The 24,146-nt window shown below is 47.1% G+C and overlaps 2 protein-coding genes across 2 annotated transcripts in view; one reads left to right on the top strand and one right to left on the bottom strand.

Annotated features, from left to right (window-relative positions):
- PPP1R16B (protein phosphatase 1 regulatory subunit 16B) overlaps positions 1-16,778 on the bottom strand; it is a 93,783-nt gene extending 77,005 nt beyond the window's left edge. Inside the window, exon 1 of the mRNA XM_032462298.1 lies at positions 16,633-16,778. The gene's annotated coding sequence lies outside the window, so the exon portion shown is untranslated. The remainder of the gene's footprint in view (positions 1-16,632) is intronic.
- Positions 1,120-16,835, top strand: LOC116657807 (extensin-like). Its single transcript, XM_032461196.1, has 2 exons — positions 1,120-1,131; positions 15,677-16,835. Exon 2 carries the CDS (start codon positions 15,942-15,944, stop codon positions 16,833-16,835), a length of 894 nt encoding a protein of 297 aa, XP_032317087.1. The 5' UTR covers positions 1,120-1,131; positions 15,677-15,941.
- Positions 16,836-24,146: the final 7,311 nt, after the last annotated feature.

Raw genomic sequence — 24,146 nt, 5'->3', positions numbered from 1 at the left:
CCCTGCAGGGTAGAATGAAGAACTGTCCTCCATGACTCCATCCCCTTAAATTGACTGGATTCCAGTTCTAGAAAGAAGGATGCTAAGCCAGCAGGGACTGCCACCTCGCCCAACACTGCCTCTGGAGAGGAGGGAGATAAGCACCCTGCTCCTAACTGGATGGGGTCCATATTTGAAGAGGGTGGGGCAGGGATCACTGCCTCATCTATACTCATCTATCCTCATCTATCCTAAGCATCTTGGGTCTCACGCCATTACCAACATAAAGGAGGAAGGGGACTCTGGTTTGCTTCCTAACAAGATGCCTCTCTCCACTTCAGAAACCTCAAAGATATCTCCTCCCCTTTAGCCAGGGGCGTTCTTAGCCAATTAGGAAGTATCTGATATGGGAATTTTTAAAAGCTTTTCATATAGTTTGTTCATGGAGTTTTGGAGAAAAATTCCAAGGAAACAAGGACACTAAAAAAACAGAGAGTTGGACTGAAAAAAGAAAGCCCTACACGGGAGGAAGAAAGAACAAAGAGCCAAAGGACGAGAGTAATGCAGACAATGGATACCAGTGAACTGCACAGCCAGGAAGTGGTGGGGCTGGGATCCGAAGCCAGGTCTATCTGATTCCACAGTCTACATATGTAAAAGGAGGAAGAGAAAGAAGGAACGGGGAAAAAAACTTTTAAAGAACCACAAATGCTTTAAAAGATCTTCCTCATGAAATGCAAGAAGATTTTAGAAAATCCAAGATGTTAATGACCTAGGAGATAAGAGGACATTTCGACTAACAAACCAGGCAGATCAATTTGTAATAAAACAAATACTTGTGCTGGAATCAGCATAGAGTAAAAACACATGCTTAATGAAACTAAAGGTACGCATCACAGAACCTATAACTTGTGTAGGTGAAATGAACCCAGAGATAAAGAATGCAGGGTAATAATGGGAGCTTCTGTGCACTGCACATCTTCCGTAGGTCAAATTCTTTACATGTAACATCATTTGGAATCACTGCACCAACTCTGCAATGTAGGTATTGTTCGCATTTCAAAGAGGAGAAAATTGAGCCTCGGAGAGGTTAAGAAACCTATATGTTGGGCTGACCTTCCAGCTGCGTGTGGCTGGCAACTCTTCCGACTGGTCTGTGCCTGTGCTGTGACAGTTAAGTATTTTTAATATCTCCCCTGCTTGAAGATAAAAGACAAAACGTCAGACAGGGAAGATGGCCCACAGAAGCATGACTAGGAGCAAGAAGAGGCGTCCTTGCAGGAAAATAAATGAAATCTACACAGAGAGGGGATAATTGATTACAGTCATAACTTCCCTTACTATTGGAGCTGTCATCACCTTCAGAGGCTTAGGCAGGAAATATATGTATCTCATCCTAAATTTCATAAAATCTGCCTTCCAAGCCCTGTGAACTCAGCCCCTGTATGACTAGTGTTCCCTTTCTTGGTGAGCACTTTCTCATTTTCACTTCACCCAACAGCTCCCAAACCAGATTCATAACAGCAAATGTCCTCTCTCCTCTACTCTCCGGGAGGTGAAACTGTCAATAGAATAAATCGGGAAGTTTGCAGACGCTCTGAATTTTGGTAAGTGAAGTTTCCACCCAATCCATGGGCTTTGAAGTCTCTCAGTGCTGGATCTGTGCCCTTTAAGTTACCGTGCAGAGAAGCAAGCCGTAGTAGACTGCCTTTACATCATTTTTGTTCCTCCCCTCTTTGATCAGCAGCCAAAGTTCCTTCGCTTTGAGTCCCTCCTCTTGGCTCCTCTTGGGTGTACAGAACTCCAAGCATACCTCTGCCTCCCCTTTGACCGGCTTTATTTCTGTTGCACATAGTAAATTCTCCATAAGCCATAGATTCAGTCCCATGAAAGTGATGTTACTCTCACGATTGAATTTATCTCCTTGTATTGAAATTTCAGGTTCTCTTTGTTAGCCACTGGGGTCCACACTCACCTATCAGAGGCCCTAATATTATCTCATTCCTCTCACTCATCATTTTCTCCAGCAAATTTCTAAACATCCTCTCTATTTTATGTCATCAGTGAGTAACTAATTTCAGGATTTTCTTCTGGCAGTTTTATCTTCTAATTTACTTCCATTTTAAATTTAAAGCTGCATTCATTTAATCAATAAATAAATATCCACTGCCATCTACTATGTGCTAGGCAGTAAAGTAGCGGGGTTCTGAGGGCCCCTTAATGAACAAAGCTATCTGAAAGGTTCTGATCTGGTAATGGCAGAGCAGCTCTGATTGGACCTACTCTCTCACAATATAACTGTTGTGAACTCTGCACACACACACATACACACACACACACACACACACAAAACCTACTGGAAAGCACTAGATTTGTTCACCCACAAGCAGACAGAAACGGAAGGGGAGTCAACCCTTGAAAGAAAGGAATTTGTAGTAGGAAAATTCCATGTTTTTGTAGCTTTTTACCCAAAGGCAGGTTCCAGTCAATGTCGTACATGGTGACTACAACCTGGATGAAAACCTTTGCTCTTGCTGTTTGAGGAATTAAAAGGATATAGTTCAGGTAACTACAGTTGGAAAGTGAGGAGAAAAAAAATCCCAGAAAAGAGTCACAGATGGTAGCCCCAAATGCTGAGTAGAAATTCTGTCCAAATCTCCCTGAGTGATGCATGTACAGGGCAGGTTCCAAGCAGCCCAACTAAGGCTAAAAGGACTAAAGAAAGATTTCAGCTGCTGCCTACCCCAAACTGAGTTTTGAGTTTGTTTGGTCAAGTTAACTGATTTTTTAAATCATGACTGTTCTGAGGAACATAATAGAATCAAGAGTCTCTTCAAGTCTCATTCATAGTGTTCTAGATGTAACATAAAATTACTAGAAAAAAATTTTAGAAAGCAAACGGGAAAATGTGACTCAAACTCAAGAGGAAAGGCAATCAATAGAGATCTACCCCAGGATGACCCAGCTGTTGAAGTTCACAGATAAAGATTTTAAAACAGCTATTATATCTTTGCTCGAGGGTATAAAGGAAAATATGCTTGTAATAAATAAACAGGAAAAATCAGCCACAGCACAGAAACTACAAAGGAGAGCACAACTATTCATCAGATGGGCTAAATCCCTATCAACACCTTCTTCTGCATCCATGTGAGTTGTGCTTTTCACCAGGACAGTTACACAGTTCTGATATGAAATTCAATGCTCATTTTCTCAAGCATCTTCCAAGTGCCAGGTCTTGGGCAAGCTCTGGGGAGCAAAAATACAACAAAAAATCTTAAACTCTGATCCTGAAGACCAGATATTTTCATCTGACGACATCTGGATAGACTGCTGCTCATTTCTCATGTCCTCCCTCCTCTTTCACTTCTTAAATTGGAAGAAGAGATTGAAGTCCTGCCATGGGCTCTATCCTAGCTTCCAGATCACTCCTGATGGAACCATTTGTCCCACATAAAGCACAGAGGGACGAGGGGCAGGCTGTCAGGTTTAATACACCTCTACATTCTCCTTCCACAGAAAAAGCATCCTCCTCTGGCTGATTACACAGATCAGATCTATAAAAAACTCAGGGTACAGACGTCAAAGAGAGTCAATGGGGAGGCACTTGTCATTTTTATATTATAACATCTCTTTATACAGTTCCATTAATGGGTGTTTTTCTTTTTCAAAAACTGTTAGGAAAAAGGTTCTCAAATTTGGCTTCATGTTGGAATCACCTGGAGATGCTGGGAACCTATATTAAGATCACAAAGCAAGACTACTATATATCCACCAGAGTGGCCAATTTTTTTAAGACAGAAAATACCAACGGTTGGCAAGAATTCTCATAAACCAAGTGGAAATATAAATTGGTACAGCCACTTTAAAAAACTGCTCAGCAATATCTTGTAAAGCTGAACATATGATGCCCTATAATCCAGCAATTTCATTCCTAGGAATATACCCAACAGAAATTTCTATATATATTCACCAAAAGGCATTTACAAGAATGTTAATAGCACTGTTTGTAACAGTTGCAAAGTATAAACTTTCCAAAATGCCCACCAACAGTAGTTTGGAAAAAAACTATGGTGTACTCACACAATGGAACATAGCATAGAAGTGAGAATGAACAATATACAATTACACTTGATGATACAGATCTCTCAAAATGTTAACCAAAATAAGCCACAAAAATGCATACTATATGACTCCATTTATGTAAAATTCAACAACAGGCAAAGCAAAACTATGCTATCAAATCATTATAGTGGGTTTGGGGTACGAAGACTTGGAAGGGGTATAAGAGGGGCTTCTGGAGTACTGATAATACTGTTTTTTGAGCAGGTTATGGCTTACGTGGGCATGTTCAATTGGTGAAAAAGTCATTCACTTAGGATATGTGTACTTTTCTTTGTTTTACCTTAATAAATCATTAAAATTAAGCAGCACTATTTACAATAGCCATGACACGGAAGCAACCTAAATGTCCACTGACAGATGATTGGATAAAGAAGTTGTATACATATACAATGGAATACTACTCAGCCATAAAAAAGGATAAAATAATGCCATTTGCAGCAACATGGATGGACCTGGAGATTGTCATCCTAAGTGAAGTAAGCCAGAAAGAGAAATACCATATGATATCACTTATATGTGGAATCTTTAAAAATGACACAAATGAACTTACTTACAAAGCAGAAACAGTCATAAAAAACAAATTTATGGTTACAGTGGGCAGGGAAGGGGAAAGGTGGCAGGATAAACTGGGAGTTCAGGATTTGCAGATACTAAATACTAGAAAATAGATAAATAAGGGTCTACTGTATAGCACAGGGAACTATATTCAATATCTTGTAATAGCCTAAAGTGAAAAAGAATATGAAAAGGACTATATATATATATATGTATAACTGAATCACTGTGCTGTACACCAGAAATTAACACAACATTGTAAACTGACTATACTTCAATAAAAATAAATTAATTAATTATTAATATTAAAAAAAGACAAGAAAAAAAAAAAAAACTAATGCCTGGGTCCCACATCAAGAGATTCTAGGTTAACTAGTCTGGGGTGCAGCCAGGAATCAACATTTTTGAAAACTCCGCAGGTGGGTCTACTGTGCATCCAAGAACCACTGTGTTAGAACTTGGCAACCTTCCTTACTATTTTCTGGAGCAGAAAGTGTTTCTGCTTCTCGAGAAAGTCTAAAGCACATGCTGTCTGTAGGACACTAGGAGCTCCAGAGGAGATCAATAGGTGTTACATGGGGAAAGGGTTCTGTGGTGAAATAAACAATTTTTAAAAATTTATTTTTATTGAACACTTACTACATTCCTTGAGCTAAGCTAAATGCTTTATCTACACTATTTCATTTAATCACACAACAAGCCTATGAGAAAGGTACTATTAATCCTCATTTTATAGAAGAGTAAACTAAAGTGCAGTGGCGTTATGTACTTGCCCAAGGTCACACAGCCAGTAAGCAACAGGATTAGGATTCTGTCCTAGGATTCAAATCCTGTCCAAAAGGATTCAAATCCACATTGGCCTTGACACTGAAGCCATACTCTGAACCACTGCCCTTATTTGCCTCCCTAGGCACACTTGACTGCAGGACTTAACAGAGCATTCACTAGGCTAGTGTGGGCTTTGGGTTGCCAAGACAGGAACATAGAAGGCAGCTTTTCCCAAAATGTTCTTCTTGCTTCTATCTCTTACCTTCCAACCCACAATCCACACCACTGGCAGAGTTTTCATTCTGCCACAAGTCTGATCCTGTTTTTCCCTTGTAAGGAAGCATTAAATGCCTCCCCATTGCCTATAAAGTCAAGTCTAAATTTCTTGGCCTAATAGTCCAGACCATCCTGTATCTGGCTTTGATATTTTCAGCTTTATCCCTGGCTATCCTAACTCCTTCCCCACCCCCAAGCCACCAAGCACTCAATTTTCCAGCTACACTGAATAGGTCTGATGGGTTCACACCCCCGCAGTGGTACCCACCATTTGTTGAGACACATCTGCTACATGTCAGGTACTACACGTAAATTAACTGTGATCCCCACGATGAGCCTTTATCCCTCAAGTCACAACTAGTGAGTGGCAGAACTAGGATTTGAACACAGATTTAGATTTCTCTGCTACAGAGCCCATGGAGTTTTCACTCTCCACCACACTGCCTGCCTCACCTTCATTCGTGCTGTTCCATTAAGTGGCAATATCCTCCTTTCTCTCCACCTGGCAAGCTCTTCCTGGTTCTTTGAGAGCTCGCGCAAGTGCTGTAATGATAATATCGATCATGTCTTAAGTGCTTTCCAGGCACCATGCTCAGCACTTGACTTGCCTTGTCTCATTTACACAATATTGTCTCACGGCTCCTTTTATTCCCTCCAAAATTGCTCTTTATCTGTGCCAAATGGGTTTCTTTTCTCCTCTCTAATTCCAAGGCATTTGACCACATCTCTGTTGCGGCACTCAACACTCCGGAGTAATTGTTAGTTTCAGGTCTGCCTCTTCCATTGGACCAGATGCTCTCGAAAGACAAGAGACATATGCTATTCACCTTTACATCCACCCTAGAGTCACCCAGCATGTGGTAGGTGTTCAGTAGATAGAGAGGGTAGACAGGAGGTGGGGGACCAAGAGACTGAATTCACTGAGACTATTCTGTCAGTTCTATAGGCAGTGGTCCTCTGGCTTGGAACCAGAGCTGTAGCATCAAACCAGACAAAAGAAACCTGGCTGTTGGGGCAAGACAGTGGACACCAGAACCAGACCCAGGATGTACCTTCCCTGGCTCCTCCTTTACCATCCATGAACGGATATGTCAGGACTGCCTCTCGCTCCACAGAATCTTTTCAACTCTGCTTGCTTTGCAGTTGGCTCTATAGATCCCAGCTTGGAAGGTCTGCTGTAAAATGATGGATAGTTTCATCCCACAGCACTGTTTCAGATATTCTCAACCACTGCTTGCCCTGTGTTGTTCTTAAGTTATCCCAAGCGAATGAAGAGCTAGCTGAGGCAGGTGGCCCAAGGAAAATGTATTGCTAAGGCATGGATCCCCACAGGCGGTAAGATCAGGTGATCATACCTCTTTCTAAATGGATCTATTCTTTTTGAGGAGGAGGCCCTTTGACAAGACAGAGACACCTTTGATGCTCACTCATTCACTGAACGCCCGTTATGCGCATCCAGTCTACAATGGGCACTGTTCAGAGCACACCTTGTAACCCTTGCGGTAACCATCGATTCATGCTACCCATGTCCAACCTCTATGGGCTCCAAGCTCATGGATCTTCAAAGCCAGCCTTTTACTCTCTTGCTTTCACTCTTTCTGGACTAACATACACAGTTGCCCAGGTAAGTGTGATGGGTAATCAGCACCAGCTGCAGACTCAGCTGCATTTCTGTTCAGCTGCCCTCAAACAAACCCCATTAGTAAACATGGAAACCACCAAAGAGACTATTTCAAAATTACTTATCCCTTTCTAGCTGCCCACCTCTTCCGCTGCCCCCACTAGGGGTGAGCTGCGTGCACTTTGTCCTACTAACAAGTCATTTTCTTTTGACGATTTCAAGTACCCACCTCCCACTGGGATAAAGTGTACACTGTATTTTACAAATTCTTCTGTGATATTCTTGAAGAGTTTATCAAACAAAACTGAGCTGAGACTTTTCTCTAGCACAGCTCGAAGCATACCGCTTTATTCTTACTTTATTTGTCCGCAGGTCTGCTTCCTTCAGGAGGCAGAGACCAACCTAAGGATAGGAACTGGTTTAATTTAATTTTTCTAGCTCAAATTCCAAGCTTGATCAAGCCAGGTAAAACGTAGTTCTTGAATATTTAACAATCTTTATGTAGCCACAGTCTAAAGGGTAATAAAATTTGAAGTAACTTGGAAGCTGACTGAGAAACATGCTTTCTGTTTTATTCCTATCTGAATCCGGCAAAAATTAAAGTTACTTAATACTCAGTGTTGGAGAAGGGGGTGAGAAAGGGGGCATTCACACACCCGGTCGAGGGCATAGAAATTGGTTTGGCTCTTGGGAGAATAATTTGACAATGTCATAGTTCAAACAGCAGGGAATTTTCCTTACAGATAAAATCATACCAGTGTACAAAGATACACGCTGTACAAGCAAGGATGTTACAGCATCATGTGTGCATAGTAGGAAAAAAACTGGAAATAATCACTATCAGCAAGGGACTAGAAAACAAATGACGGTAAAGTTTTATCACTGGACCATCATGTAGCCTTGAGGAGGAGGTGGATCTACGTGTGTTGACATATGCTAAGATAAATTAGGTGAAAAAGGAAGTTTCAGAAGAGTGCTGTCTAGATATGTCAAAAACAAAAAAGAGGATAAACATGTAAATGAATGTGGATTTGTATATGCATAAGAAATATATGGAAAGACACATAAAACATTCAGGGATTTCTTCTGGGGAAAAAGAATGAGTGGCGTGGGATGATGACTGGGGAAACTTCACTTTCGATTTTCCACATTTCTGTACTATTTGAATTTTAATAATGAGTTTGTCTTTTTATCGTTAAAAAGCATAAGATACAATAAGAAAATAAAAGCTTGATTTCATATGTAAAAAAAAAAAAAGAAGAAGAAGAAAACAAATGAAATTCTGGAGAAACTCTTCCCTAGTTCTTTATAAGGCAAGAGGCAAAGACTCCAAGGCAAAGTCTGCTCTCTGCCCAGGCCATGGGGGAGCCGGTGATGACTACAGAGTTCCAGAAAGGAATCTGGGGACAGGGAGTCACTGAGAAGAGCCAAGAGCCCTGAAAAAAATAAGTGTGAGGATGTGTGCCTTCTACTTGCTCTTGGATGACAGGAAATAAAGCCAGTTCTGACTGAGACTCTGAAACATTCTGGGAGCCAAGAAATTCTGAGAGCTCACCAGGCTGGCATGGACACTGGGGCCTGTAACCAGAGCCAAGAAGCAACAGCTAGGAATGCCTAGGTAGGTAACAGACATAAGTAACCTGGGTGCACAAAAAAGCAGACCCAGCCCCCAGGGACATAAGTGACACAGGGCTCGGCTCACCTATGCCCTCTGCTCTGAAGCTGTCTATGCCTCCCAGGGGCTGCCTTTACTGATACTACTGTAATAACAGTTGTTGGCATGTATCAAGTATACCCTGTGCACCAAGCACAGGCTAAACAGCTAACCCTGTCATCCCACGCTATTATTATTCCCATCTTACACATGGGGAAACTGAGGCTCAACGAAGTTAGTGAGTAACTTCTCAAGGTTACCGGAAGTGGTAGAGGCAGGGATCGAACCCAGGTCTGACTCCGGAGCCAGCCTTTCCCCCATCTGGGGAAGAACTAGAAAAAGGCACGCCCTCAGGGCAGGGACAGCTTATGAAGTACAACAGCATTTATGTCCCAAAAGCCCAAGAGGGTAATGATTACGTGCAAGGACTCTGAAGCCAGATGTCCTGGTTTCCAATCCTGACTCCACCACCTACGAGCTGTGCGACCTAGGGCAAGTCATCGAATCTCTGTGCCTCACTTTCCTCAGCAATAAAATCAGGGGCATAGTCATGTCACCTCTTAGAGTTGCTAGGAGGACTAAAAGTTAAATAGTGCTTGGCTCACAAAAAGCGCCAAATGTTAATAATTATTATTAATATAAAGAAAAAGATGCCCTTCCTTCTAGGCAGATGTAACACTGCAGGGGTTGGCGAGCAGAGCAGGCTAGCTGTCGGCCCCTCCGTCAGCTGGGTGCCAGCAGGCAGTACACAGCTCTACAACCTTACACATCCTGCTGAGCAATTAACTTCCACGTGCTGCCAATTCTTCCTGTCGGCTTCCCCTCCAGCAGCCTGGCTAGGAATCAGAATCGCCTGGCACACTTTTAAAAATACAGACTCCCAGGGCCCAACCTTGGTCAGTTCTGATGCAGGTGGGCCGGGCTAGGGCCCAGGGATCTGGATGTTTAATAAGCCCCGGGTGACCAGGTGACCCAAGAACAGTGTGTCCCTGGACGCATGTTTCTGGAAGCAAGAGACGCCCCTCACACCGGTTCTGGCTGTTTCCATTGCTCCTTGGGAGCAAGCAGACTTACCCTCATGCTTGGTCCCAGACCCGGGCACAATGAGAAGGAGCGCAGTAAGTAGGCCAGCCCGCAGAGCAGGTGGCTGCGTGCACAGGCACAGCAGGCTAATTCTGCTTTTGTGCTTGAGTGGGTGACACCAGGGACCCCTCACCTGTAGTCTGGGGTTCCCCAGACCCTTGCTACCCAAAGCGCAGTTCTCAGACCAGCAGAATGGGGGCTTCTTATAAATGGGGATGCTCCGTCCCCAGACCTACTGAATCCAATTCTGCATTTTACAAAAACCCCAAGACGATGGTGAGCAAGTTGGAGGCATATGCCTGAGATCCCTTTCCCCCAGCAGAGTAAGTTCTAACCAATGTGCACCTCCGACCTGTCCAAACACCCTTTGGGGCCAATCTTTTCCTTCAAACTCCCGAAGAGCCCTGGAAAAACAGTCTGGTCTTTTCAATAGCCCAGATCCACGCTCAGCAGCCAGCCTGGGTCTCACGGTGAACCTTTGCTTTAATGAATTATTTATTTCAAAGTCTACTATAAAAGAAACCTTCCTAAATTAAAGGGAGACACAACAACTGAAAGCTTGAAATTGACACAGAGACAACAACTCCAGCCTCTATAAACCCGGGGCGTAAAACATTCCCTTCTTTTGTACAGAGTCGTGACCCCAACTTCCCTGGCCAAAGCCATCCAAAGACATCGAATACCCAAAGAAAACAAGCCATGTCTTCCTGTTGGCCAAGCTTCAAATTATTGGGCAGATTTCACACTGGAGCTTGACCTCATTAATCCAAGGCCTATCACATTGCTGTGAATGTCAGTGGAAAAATAGCCATTCAGTGGGTTTCCTTCATTCCACCAGAAAGGGAAAAAACAGGAAGCTGACAGCAGCTGCGCCCCAGCTCAGCAAATCCCAAGGGCCTAGCTGACAGGGCGTTCCTTGCGAGCACCTATGTTCCCTGCACCGGACTGCTTGTCCAGATAAAGGTGGGTCCTGCATCTGTCTAGGCAAAGTGCAGCAGCGATCGGAGCAACACTTCAGATAATTCGGGCCCCTAAACACCTGCTCAGGAAGGGAAATAGCTTGGTCTGAATTTCTTTGGCCTGAATTACCCATTGGCTGTTCATCATTCAGGTTCATCTCAATCTCTTTTTGCCCATTCAAAATGTCCTGCAAGCCAAACCTCTGGGACTCCAAGGGACATAAGGCCTTCCAAGTCCTCATCCATCCCTTTAATGCATATTGATTGTCTCCCATGTGCCGGCCATCGGGCTGGGCAGCTGGGGACACGGGGCTGAATGAATCAGACACAGTCACTGATCTTAGTGGCCTCCTGTCCTGTGTAAGCTTTCTTAGCCTCGGCACTACGGACATGTGGGGTCGGGAAATTCTTGGTGGTGGGGGGTGCCCTGTGCACCATAGGATATACTGCTGCATCCCTGGCCTCTGCCTACTGGATGCCAGCAGCTCCCCTCCCCCTCCGCACATCCCCACCTGTGACAACCAAAATTGTCCCCAGACATTGCCAAATGTCCCAAGGGGTCAAACCGCCCCCAGTTGAGAACCATCAGCCTAGTGGGGGAGACAGTAAAAGAATAATGACACAAATAGCCATATAATCACAAGTATGGTAATTATGGAGGAGAATTTTGTGGATAGTACACCAGTATTGTCTACAACATGGAAGTCAATTTTATGTATGATTACAAATCCTTGTGACAATTCTGAATTATGTATATATGACCTATATTGCCAGATGATGAAATTTTGGCTTAAGGAAGTGAAGAAATTGCCCAAGGCCCAAAACCCAGTGAAAGGCAGAGGCAGGATTTGAACCCTGGCCCTAAACTTTGCCTCTTGTGGAAAAGGAAATTCAAGCCTTTGTTTTGATGTCTTCAGTACACAGGTGGCGGATGTGGTCACGTGATGCTCTGATCAGCCATCCTAAAAAACTCAATCCTTCCTGGGGTCACCGTGGAGCTCAACCACCAGCTGCTGCATCAATCATACTGCAAACTGTCTGCAACAAGGCACATTTGTGGGACACCGGCTGGCCGAGGAAGGCCACCCTGGCTTCTGAAACATATGAGAACACTGTCCCCTTGCCAAGTGCCTGCACACGGGGCCTTCCCTAAAATCAGGGCCAGGAGAGAATGGGGCAGTCCCCAGGTACCCGGAGCACATTCCACTGTGCCCCATCTCCAAGATGCCTGCTGCCCAGCATCCAAGAGTATACAGTGAAAGAAGCCATACATTGTGCTGTCAGCTTTAGATACTTACCAACAGCATGAGTGAGGGGGTACACGGTAGCACAGAGCAACTTTGGAGACTCCCAGACATGAGTTCCTGCCAAGGATGAGCCACCTGCCTGTTAGCAAAGGGCCTCACCCTCTGTGTCTCAGTTTCCCCTTCTGTGCAGTGGGGATAAGTGTATCTACTTCGAGAAGCTGGTATGAGGATTGGATGGCAATGCAGGCAAAGACCTTGGACAGTGACCAGCACCCAGAAAAGTACTCGGTACAATATGATGGTCAATGAGGGAGCCAGAGTGTGACACTTCCTCCACCCACATCCCCTTCCTTCAAATGAGAGTCCCAGGAAGAAAGAAACAGTTGCGGAAGTAGCAAAAGCAGCTCAGGAGGAAGGAGGGGGGCCTCTGTGCTTTTCAGGTAGAAGGAAGAGGAAGGGACAGTTAACGCACTGGCAAACGGGCACAGGTCAGCCCTTCCCGGCCTGCAGAAGTTAATCCCAGACTGCAATCTGACAGCACTCTGGAAGCTGCAGGGTGGCTGCTTCAGGTGAGTGAGCATTTAGTCATTCGGGATCCCTTGGCAGGTTGGCCTCTGCCTCCCTCCCTGGCCTCTACTCCTGCCCCTGCCTCTGTCACACCCTAGGGTGACGCTGTTCCAGCTGTAACTGCAGTGCTGCCCACTGCTCTCCAGGACACCAGGCACTCTGAAGCCTCTGTGACTTCGCACAAGCTGTTCTCTTGGCTCGGGCTGCCCACCCGCTGCCACCTGGAAAACCATCTCTAAAGGGCTCAGATGTGCTCCCACAGCAAAATTCGCCCGCCTGTTATTGGTCATCGTCAACTAATAATAATAATAGCAGCTAACATTTGCCAACACTGATTAATACCTAGAAGGCTCTGAGCTGAGGTTTTTACCCACATGGGCTCACTTTTCTCCTCATATCACCACCCAAGAGGCAATGCTTCTGTCCATCACCACCCAGCTACAAGGTGGCAGGTTCAGGAATGACACCTGGGTTGGTTAGCTGAGCCCACCTGTCCATCCATCTCTCTACAACCCTTTTTGCCTCTTGCCAGTGAAGCTGTTATCCCACGGTGTCCTCACTGTCACCTTTTGCCCATAGACTGCAAAGCCTGAGAGCTGCCTTATTCGTCTTGAAATCCCTTGCTAAGCACAAGGTCTAGAATGGAGTAAACATCCACTGAATGAATCAATAAATCCTGAAAAATGGCAGCCAGATGAGAAAGGCTGAATGACAGACTTCCTGGGGACAGGCCTACACTGAACTTGAATTCCCTGAAATCAGGGCCCCAGGCTGAGGGGCTTTCCCTGCCCTGATAGCTAGAGGCAGAAGAGGTCTGATTTCCCCTGGACTGGAGGCGGTGGGACCTGTGAGAGCCCAGTGCAAAGGAGGAAACCGTGGTGATGGTGATGATAATCATTTCCTGCATTCCTGTCCCTACCGGGTGCTGTACTAAGCACTTTCTATGCATCACAGGCTCACAGAGTCCTCACAACCCCATGAAGTAGGCATTACTGTTATTCCCATTTCACAGATGAGAAAGCCAGGACTCAGAGAGAGTAAATCATTTACCCAGGTCACAGAGCTTTTAAGTAGAGAGCGATCATCTGAACCAGACCTGTTTGGCTCCCTTGCTCTTCACACTTGGGGCTTTTTGTAAGAGGAAGGCTTGTCCAAGCCCTCCGTGAATCCCAGTCTCTTAAGATGTACTCAGCATAAAGAAGGTCATCCTAGCCTCTGCTGGAAGAATGCCACTTGGGACCCACTATACACCAATCACTTCAAGTCCTGGGTGCACGTGGCGTGGGGGTGGGGGTGGCAAGGCTGGGAGAGGGATCAAGTTTGGGAGAAGCGTCAAGGTTCAGTGAGGTGACTGAGGGTCCAAGTACAGCACAGGAATCTAGGTATGTGCCTTCCGTGATCCATAAAACCAGGCTGGCTGCAACCTCCATGGGTTAGAGAATGTTGACTCTGGATATGGGGAGTGGGCTTTGAGAAGAACCTGGGGCCCTAGTTTCCAGAGTCCAAATGGGCTCTGCAAAAGGCTGTGGCCTTAGGGAAAAACCTACGTTCCAGCATCAGCATCCTCTTAGCCCTGTGGCTCAGGCTCCTGAACAGACTTAACAGCTGGATTAGAACTTATCCTCCACTCCAGCATCAATTACGAAAGACAACAAAGTCTGAGCATGCACTGGGCCTTGCCTGCCACATCCCTCCATGCCAGGGGAGATTCAGAGAGCGCGAGGATGTGAGGAGCCCCAACACAGGAACCCCAGAGCCTGCGGATGAATGGCACAGCAAGAGGAGACCAAAAGAGGATCAAGCTGTCTTCCTGAGGAAGACATTTCAGAGGCTGGGAAGAGCTGGTACCTGGAGAGGGGTCAGGAAGTTCCCAGGGAGGGGAACACTGTTGGATAGACTCCAGGTGATGGGAAGTTACAAAGCTGAAGGTCCAAAGTGGCCTGGTTGACATCTTGCCTCCAACATCCATGGAGGCAGGTGGGAGATGGGGAGCTGGGGAGGGGTGAGTGGGACGGCCCTGGGAGCAGGCCCAGAGCTGAAAGGATTCACCAGCGCCCACCAGCCGCCTGCAAGCTGCCTCTTTCTGACAGCGCTGAGGGAGGAAGATGAGGAAACTCCCTCAGCCCCTGCAGAACCACCCACCAGGGCTCCACTTCTGCTCCAGCCTAAAAGAGACACGCCCCACTCCAAACCATTCCAAAAGGCGCCAGTATTAACCTAAGAGCATTCACACTGCGGTGCCCGCTGCACCCAGCACTTCACAGGGTCCTCTCTGCATCCTCCCACGGCCTGATTAGCCCCACTTCCTAGATGTAACTTGGGCTGGGAGGCCAAGTGCCTTGCCCTCAGGCAGAGAGCTAGTCATTGGCTGAACTAAGAAGCTTTATTACCAATCGAGGAGGAGGCGTCCCAAATGGAGGGGTTTTCTCCCGTGCTTCACCAGCCATGGGAAATGGAAAGGCCCACAGGGAAGTACCCCCACGGGCCCAGGCGGCTAACCGCAGGCCCCTTCCCCGGAGAGCCCTACGGGCACAAGGGCGCCTGGTACCTCGGGCCCCGGGTCCCCCCCAGAGGGCGATTCAGAGGCGGCACCTGGTGCCCGGGGCCTCTGGGAGCTGGTGGGCGCTTCTGACAGCGAGAACAGGAGCCCATTATGTGGAATCCAATCACATGGGCGCGCAAGCAGCTCGGCTTTCGGTTCTGAGAAGCGCTTATGCAGCAGCGTCTGTCCCCCTGGGCTCCCGAGATGCCCGGGAGCATCGGGCCTCCGGCTTTACTGGCGGCCGTTCTTTGAGGGCCAGATTCAAAGCTCGTCTCGGCTCAATTATCCGCCCGAGGCTGGGAGCTGCATCATCAGAATCTCCCGCTAAGCCGGTCAGGACTGGGGGAGGAGGTGGAGGGAGGGAGGGAGTCAGCCTCAGAGAAGAAGGCGGGCAGAGAACGACACCCCCTCCCCGCACCTCCTGGCTCTCCACTCGGAACGATCTGGGCAGCTCAGCCGGGGCACTTCGGGTGACCTTGGGGAGACCCCTCTGCGCGACCTCTCTGAGGAGGGCTGCACAGTTTCTGCCCATCCTAGGCGCTCGGGGGCGCTCCTCTGGCTGTAGTTGATGCGCGGGACTTGGGAGGAGAGGAGCGCTCCTGGCGCAGCGGCCGGAGCAGCGGGCGCACGGCGGCCCTTTGGAGACGCCGGGAACAACCATGCTCCGAGTCTCCCCGGGGCTGCCGGGCGCTGTCAGCTGGATCCCGCGGCAGGCGGGTCTGCACGCAGGAGCGCTTGCCCTGGGGACCTTTCCCGCCCCGGCAGGAGCGCTCCCGCCGCCCAGCCACTGCCTGAGGGGACCAAGCGCCACCACGCGAGGGGGCGGCGCCCCCGTGCCGAGACCCAGGCTGGGCGCCGGGACTGTTTGGTGCCGGTTGTGGCTCCCACTACCCGGCATCGCATCCCCCGGCAGACGGCGGCCCAGAGCCCAGAACCAGCCCAGGAGCCCCCTACCCGCCCCAAGATCCGGCCATGGCGGCCCCAGCCAACAACCTGCCAATGCACCCCCTACCCTGGCATCGTCTCCGGAAGAACGCCCCTACCCCAGCCCGACTCCTCGGCCCTGAGCTCCTGGTACCCGCCTTTCCAGTTTCCCCTTAACCCTCAATTATCTTCTGCCGACCGCCCTTCCCCAAAGCGCCCAGCAAACCCCTGGCCAGACCCTCGGAGGCTGGGACAACCTCCCCGCCGCGATCCTTATCCCTACTCTGTCAAGCCGCAGAGCGCAGGGAGGCAGGCGGCGCCGCCGGGGAACTCACCCGCTCTCCCGAGCCCTGCCCCGGGCGGCTCCCGGCCCTGGCTCCGTCTGTCCGTCCCTGAGCCGCAGCTGCCGGTGCGGCGACAGAAGCCTGCTCTGCTCCGCCGCGAGCCTCCGCACCGCCCCTCGGCTCCTCCCCCAAGGCGGGGCCTGAGCTCGAGGGAAGGGGGTGCGCACGCTCGACTAGACCTGGCAGGCGACTGAGCTCCGGGAAGAATCCCCGCCTCTCCGGGTGCGCTCACCCCCCCCCCCAACTTTGAGCAGCTGTAAATTGAAAGGCGGATGGGGGTCCGCCAAGGTTTGAAAGAGTTTTCCTTACGGTCTTCCTCCTAGCCTCCAACACCACTACCCTGGAAAGAGGAAAGCCCAGGACTGTATTCCTGCTCCCATTTGATGGAAAGGGCATCATGAAGCCCAGAAGCCCAGAGAGCTGCAGTAAACCACCCAAGGTCACACAGCATTAGTACCAGTGATAGCAATTCAAGTCTCCTACCTTGAAGGCCTGCGCAGCCTGAGTCTCAAGGCTTCCTAGGGTATCAAGGAGCCCAACCAGGCCTTACCCCGGGGATGAGCCTGTGGGAGCAGGTCCCCCAGCTGGGGAGCCGGGGAGCGAGAACGAGACTAGTGGGAGCATGGGGGCCGTGGCCTGCGACGTCGAATCGCATCATTTCCTCTTTCTGGAAAGAAAGGAGGTGAGGCGGAGGAAGGAAGTGGTCGTACCTCCATTGACGTCCGCCACTGAGTGACAGGCGCAGGATCTAGAAAGGGGCTGCCTCCCTCAGATCTAACGCTAAAAATAAAACGCAAAACACACCCGGTGACTTCTATCATCTAACTCAAGCCTCCTTCCTGAGGTGATGGCCCCTGCGCTCCGCACCATCTTTCCTTTACAGGACAATGGATTTAACTATTTTTAAATTGCTGTTGAGGGGACCCTTCTCTCCACTCCCACCCTCCAGGAAGAGGAGAGAAAGTTAACAAACAAAAGGGGGAAAAATCCATCCCCAAACATTCTCTGGAATCCACACTTCGCTGAACACTGGCTTTAGAACAATAGAGTTCTCTTCTCCACAAAGGGCCTTGTTTCCTGAGCTTTCTCGGGCTTCAGATTAGAGCCCTTGGCACCCCAGGGCCAGCCAGTGGGGCACCAAGAAGGTTTAGGTTTGGGGAGTTTGGGGGTGATACCCAGTTAATTCAATTCTTAGCAGTCTTGTTCACAGAACTCCTTTACTCATTATTATGTAGCAACCTTCTTCTGAGTCTGAGGATATAATCTGAGTTTAGTGATTTCCTGTTTGCTAAGAAAACTCCAAAGCTTTCTTGGGGCAGTGAAAACCTCCGGATTGGGCTGACTAGGGGCTCCCAACCCCACCAATTCCTTTAAAAGCCCCTCCTCAATTTGCCCCCTGGCTTCCTCTCAGTTCATTAATAATCCAGTTGTGCATGACACTGTTTCAGTAAGAGCAATTAGAGAGCAGAACAGGTGGGGAAGATTTTAAGTGATGTTTAAAATAACCCAAGGGCCTCATTGTTCTCTGCAGAATGTTTCCATTGATTTATCATGAAGAGCTGTGGGCCGAGAGGGTGGGACTCCATCTCTCCAAGGCATGCACAGAACTTGGAGCCTGCCTTCCTGAAGTGATGCTTTGAGTATGGGCCCAAATCCCCATGCTTTGCTATTCACTTACACGGCTCACAACATTTGATACCAAAAGTTCAAGTACATTCAGAATCAGATGGAAGACTCACTTCCTGATTTCAAAACTTACCACCGAGCTACAGTAATCAGGACAGCATAAGGATAGATGTGGATTAATGGAATAAAACTGCGGTTCCAGATATCAACCCTTACATTTATGATCAATTGATTTTCAACAAGAGTAACGACAATTTAATGGGGAAAGAATTGGGGTTTTTCTTATCCCAACTAACAGTACTAGGACAACTGGATTTCCATATGCAAAAGAATGAGTTTGGACCCCCACCTCACACCATATACAATTAACTCAAAATGGATTAAGGCTGAAATGTAAGAGCTAAAACTATAAAACTCTCAGAAGAAAACATAGCATAAGTCATGACCTTGGGTTAAACAGTGGTTTCTTAGGTATGGCACTTAAAGCACAAGCAACAAAGGGAAAAATGGACAAGTTGGACTTCATTAAAATGAAAAACTTCTGTGCTTCAAAGGACACCACCAAGAAAATGCAAAGATAACTGTTATGGGCTGAACTGTGTTCCCCCAAAACTCACAATGCTGAGCTCCTAACCCCCAGTATCTCAGACTGTAACTGTATATGGAAATAAGATCTTTAAAGAGGTAATTAAATCAAACTAAAGGCCCTTAGGATGGGGTCCTAATCCAGTATACCCAGTGTCCTTATAAGAAGAGGAACAGACACCAAAGATGCCTTTACAAGGGAAAGGCCATGTGAGGACACAGGGAAAAGACAGCCACCTACGAGACCAAGAGAGGCCTCAGGAGAAACCAAGTCTGCAGACACCTTGATCTTGGACTTCTAGCCTCCAGAACTGTGAGAAATAAATTTCTGTTGTCTCAGCCACCCAGTCTGTGGTATTTTGATATGGCAGCTTAGCAAACAAATGCAATACCCACAGAACCCACAGAATGGGAGGAAATATTTGCAAAGCATGTATCTGATAAGGGACTTGTCTCTAGACTATAAACGGAACTCTTACAACTCAATAATAAAAAGGCAAATAACAATTAAAAATGAACAAGGAATCAGAATAGATACTTCTCTAAAGAGGATGTGCAAATAGGCCAAGAGAAGATGCTCAACTTCATTAGCCATCAAAGAAATGCCAATCAAAACCATGATGAGATACAATTTCCAACTCACTAGGATGACTATAATCAAAAAGACAGGGAATAACAAATGTTGGCAACTGGTCAACTGCAACTCAAGTCAACTCATAGTTACATATAAATTAGACAGAAAGCAGAATTTGGGTGATGAAATGGTTGCTATGATGTGAGGCAAGGCAACCAGAAGAAAGAGGGCCAAGCAACTCCTGAGTCTATGGAAAAAAAAAATGAACTAATTCAGCCTCAAGGGGATTGGTTTTAGAAGTTATCTGATCCACTGTTTCTTGATGCCAACCAGTGGGCAAGTGCTGAGCAGGCTGCATTCATTCATTCAACAAACGCTGAGTTCAGTGCCTGGTCCAGAGTAAGCCTGGAGAAGTGGCTGATGGTGAAGATGCTGGCTCCAGGCCAGGACCAACCAACAGAAGTGCCAGAAGTGCAGAGGGTGCCCGTGGGTTCCAGTGAAAATGACCAAGTGGGAGAAACGCGTGCTGGGTAGGAGCCCGGGCTCTGCCGTGAACTCGCTGGCGGTCATTTCCCCTTCCAGAGTGTTGGTTTCCTGATCTGCAAAACTATGATTGTACAATACTTGCCTGTCTTTGTGTATTTTCTCCCATGTCCCTGTGCTTCTGAGGGAAGTGACCTTTCTTCGACCTGTGCTGTTGTAAACGCCCCAAAGAGCACACCATGGGAGCCCCATTTTAAGTGGTGAGGAGGGAACACCAGATGTTTTCAGGTAGCAGGTGAGTTCAGCCCCATGTCGCTCAGTCCTGTGCTGCAGTTTAAGGGGAACCAGGAACAGGGGAAGTCGGTTTTCATTTTTATATTCAGGTTAGAGAGAACTCTCTTAGCCCAGTGGCTCTCAACCCTGGCAGCACGTTGGAGTCACCAAGGAAGCTTTTTAAACATGCTGATGTCCAGGCTGCACCACAGGCCACTTGAATCAGATTTGGGAGGTGCGGCTCTTACTTTTAAAAACATATACAAAGATCACAAAAACTCCCTAGGGGAGTGGAAAATGCAAGGTGCAGCCAGGCTAAACTAAGCCTCAGCCCCAAGCCTGTTTTCTCAAACTTTGGGGAGCACAGAATCACCTGGCGCGGGGGGGGGGGGAGAGGGGGAAGGAAAGGAAGACGGTGTTAAAATGCTGCTTCCTCTAGGCCTTTCCTTTGCACCCCTCTCTCACTCTTGGGTGTAGGATGGGGCCTAGCAATATGCATTTAACTGATTCTGAACGATTCATCTTAGCTAATGCCTCCGGCTACCTTGATAGCAACACCTCATTCTCCTGTATCCCTTACTTTGACTTAACCAGGGTTTCCCAAACTCCCTGAGTAGAAAAGTCACATGGGGCCCTTATTAAAAATGCAGGCAAGTATCATATGATAGCACTTATCTGTGGAATCTAAAACAAATGGTGCAAATGAACTTTTTTACAAAACAGAAACAGACTCACAGACATAGAAAACAAACTTACGGTTACCCAAGGGAAAGGGGGGGGTTGTAAATTAGGAATTTGGGATTAGCAGATACACATCACTATATATGAAATAGGATAAACAACAAGGTCCTACTGGATAGCACAGGGAGATATGGTCAATAGCTTGTAACAACCCATAATGAACAAGAATATGAAAAAGAAAATGTATATGCATACCTGAATCACTTGCTGTACACCAGAAACTAACACAACATTGTAAATCAACTATATTTCAATTTTTTAAAAATGCAGAAGCCACTTGGCAAGCACCAATGTAATCGTTGATTGAGGAGGCAAGAGTCATCAAGAGATGCTGGAGCCACTGGGTGAAAAGTTGGATAACAGAATATTCACATGGTTCAAAGTATCAGATCAGTTACTGATTAAAAAGTTACATTCACAACACAGAGAACCAGCAGTCTACCCCTTAGCCAGCGACCAAACCCAGCATCATGGAGAGCGGAACAGCCTGACATTGTGTGCCCCCTTGTGATGCAAGAAGGTGTACTCAACATCTTCTATGTCATATTCTTGCCAAAAATACTTAACCTGATTTTAATCATGAGGAAAATTTAGACAAATCTAGAATGTGGGGCATTCCACAAGCCGGGGCTCTCTTTTAAAAAGCTAATTGTTTTAAGGCAGCAAGTTATTCTAGATTAAAAGAGATGAAAGGGACATAACAACAACAACAACAAAATATATATATATATATATATATATATATAAAATGTGTGGACTTTGGATCCTGGATTGAAAAAGTAAATAGCTATAGAAGAAATTTTGTATACCACTGAGGACTGAACTCTTGTTTGGGTATCAGATGACATTACTGATTAATGTTAATATTCTGAGACGTGATAATGGTATTACGGTTACGGAGGAAAAGGTCCTTATCTTATTCTTAGGGGATGCTTGCTGAGGAGAGGGCGACAGAGGGAGAAAGAAAAGCCTAAATGTGTCAAGACGTTAACAACTGGTGAATCTAGGTGAAGGGTATTCAAGGGTTCCTTGTACTTTTCTTTCAATTTCTTTGCAAGTTGGGTATCTTTCAAAAGAAAAAAAAAATTGGGGGAGTAGGAAGGGATGCAGATTCCTGAGGCCCTCCCCTTGTAGATTCTGGTTCAGTGGACCTGGAGTGCAGCCCGGATCTGTATTTCTTTAGGAGTGCCCAGGGTCTTTTCAGTCTGGCCCAAGGCTTCACCGTCCCTAGAGGCGCCCCCAGCAACTGTGCCTCTAGATGCTTTGGGCTCCTCCAACACCCCGCCGGGCCCTACCATCTCTTGACACATCCGCTTCCCTCTGCCTGGCCTGCTGCTCGCTCTTCCCCTGCTCACCCCCATCCTTCTCTCAGGTCTCAGCCCAAATGTCACTTCCTCAGAGAAACCTTCCTAGAAACCCCCTGGTTTGGGTTCTCATGGCCTCAGGCACCACAGTTGTAATTGTACACATAGTTGTGACTGTTGGATTCCTGTCTGCTTCTCCCATTAAACAGTGTTATGGGCGGCACTGTGCCCCCCACCCCACCCCCAAAGCCATACGTTGCAGCCCTAACTGCCCCCCATACCCCACAGTGAGGCCATATTTGGAGACAGGGCCTTTCAAGAGGTGAGGAAAGGAAAATGAGGTCAGAGAGTTGGGCTCCCATCCAATAGGGCTGGTGTCCTTATAAGAGGAGGAGATCAGAGGCGGAGAAAAGACCACGTGAAGACACTGGAAGAAGACGGCCGCCTACAAGCCAAGAAAAAAGGCCTTGGAAGAAACCAGCCCTGCTGATGCCTTGATCTCAAGACTCCTAACCTCCAGAATTATGAGAAAATAAATTTGTGTTGTTTCAGCCCTGAGTGTGTGGTTGCTCATTACAGCAGGCCCTAACACGCTAATAGAGATGGTGAGCACCACTGGTCAGAAACCACGTCTGTTTTGTTTACCGCTGACTTTCTAGGGCCTGACAGAGCTTGGCGCACAGGAGGAACACAGGAAGGATTTGTTGAATGAATGAAGCGACCCTTTACAAGGCTGTTGAAGGTCTGAGGGAGAACATATTATGGGCTTCAATGAACAGCGCTTGAAAATGCAGCAGGATCATATTCTGGAAATTATAAACTGAGATTTGGGTTTTCTTCCCTCAATTTTTGTCTTGTTCTTGCTGCCCCTGTTGCCCGCAGCCCTGCACCCATCTAGCTGTCGTCACTCTGCTTCTGGGGAAGGACAGACACCACCTGGTTCCTCAGTCCTCAGCTGCAAAATAGTCTGTAGTATCCACAGCGCAGGGAGTCTCCAGAAAGCTGAAGCACTTTGCATGTGTTACTGCCTCGGACGAGAGAGAAAAGAAAGGTCTTTTGGAATTCTAGAAATCCAGGCTTGCAAGCTACAGAGGCAAAGCCTGAGAAAGAAGGCAAAATGTTTATCCCCAAACAACAGATTGGTTGAAGAGATGGGCAACTTTGGGATTATTAGGGAAACGCAAATAAAACATTCAGGAGAGAGATGTCGACAGCTGTCAGAAATGGCAAAAAAAAAAAAAAAAAAAAAAAAGCCTTTCAATACTGGAACAGGCTAGGACTGTGAAACAGAAACCTCCTGGGGTTGGAGGACCACTGGTACAACTTCTGGAGAGAGAAATTTAGCATCATGTAGGAAAGTTGGATACGCACGTCCTGTGACCCAGCAACTCCACTTTTAGGAGTACCTGGCCTGGAGAAGGCCTCCCCCCTGCTCTGGAGGAGCAGATATTCGTTGCAGCTTTATCTGTAATCACAGAGGACTGGCAGCGTTCTGAATGTCTACTGATGGGGGAATGGACATCAATGAATTAAGGGGCATTTTTAATATGATGGAATCCTAAACAACAAAGAAGATGAACTGAAATAAAGCTACCTGCATCAACACAGATAAACCCAGAAAACAAAATGTGAGTGGAGGGAAAAAACAGCAGGTTGCAAATGGATACTTGCAGGGTGATACTTTTCTATTTTCAAACACAATAGCATCCAATTATGAAACGTACATACGCGGTAGAACGGCCACTACAGATTCCTTCTCCATCCTTCACCCTGCTCTGCACCACTGTGGTTAACTGTAGGATTCCCTTGTCTTCTGGCTTCTTTCAGGTGCCAAAGGGAGGTACCAACAGGAGATCAGAGGGCAAGAGAAATAGGGCCATCTAAGTTGGCTGTGTCTTTCTACTGAAGGCCATGGCTCC

The sequence above is a fragment of the Camelus ferus genome, chromosome 19 (genome assembly GCF_009834535.1).
Source record: "Camelus ferus isolate YT-003-E chromosome 19, BCGSAC_Cfer_1.0, whole genome shotgun sequence".
Lineage (NCBI taxonomy): Eukaryota > Metazoa > Chordata > Mammalia > Artiodactyla > Camelidae > Camelus > Camelus ferus.
Note: the sequence above shows the minus strand (reverse complement) of the source record. Positions and strands in the feature narration are given on the sequence as shown.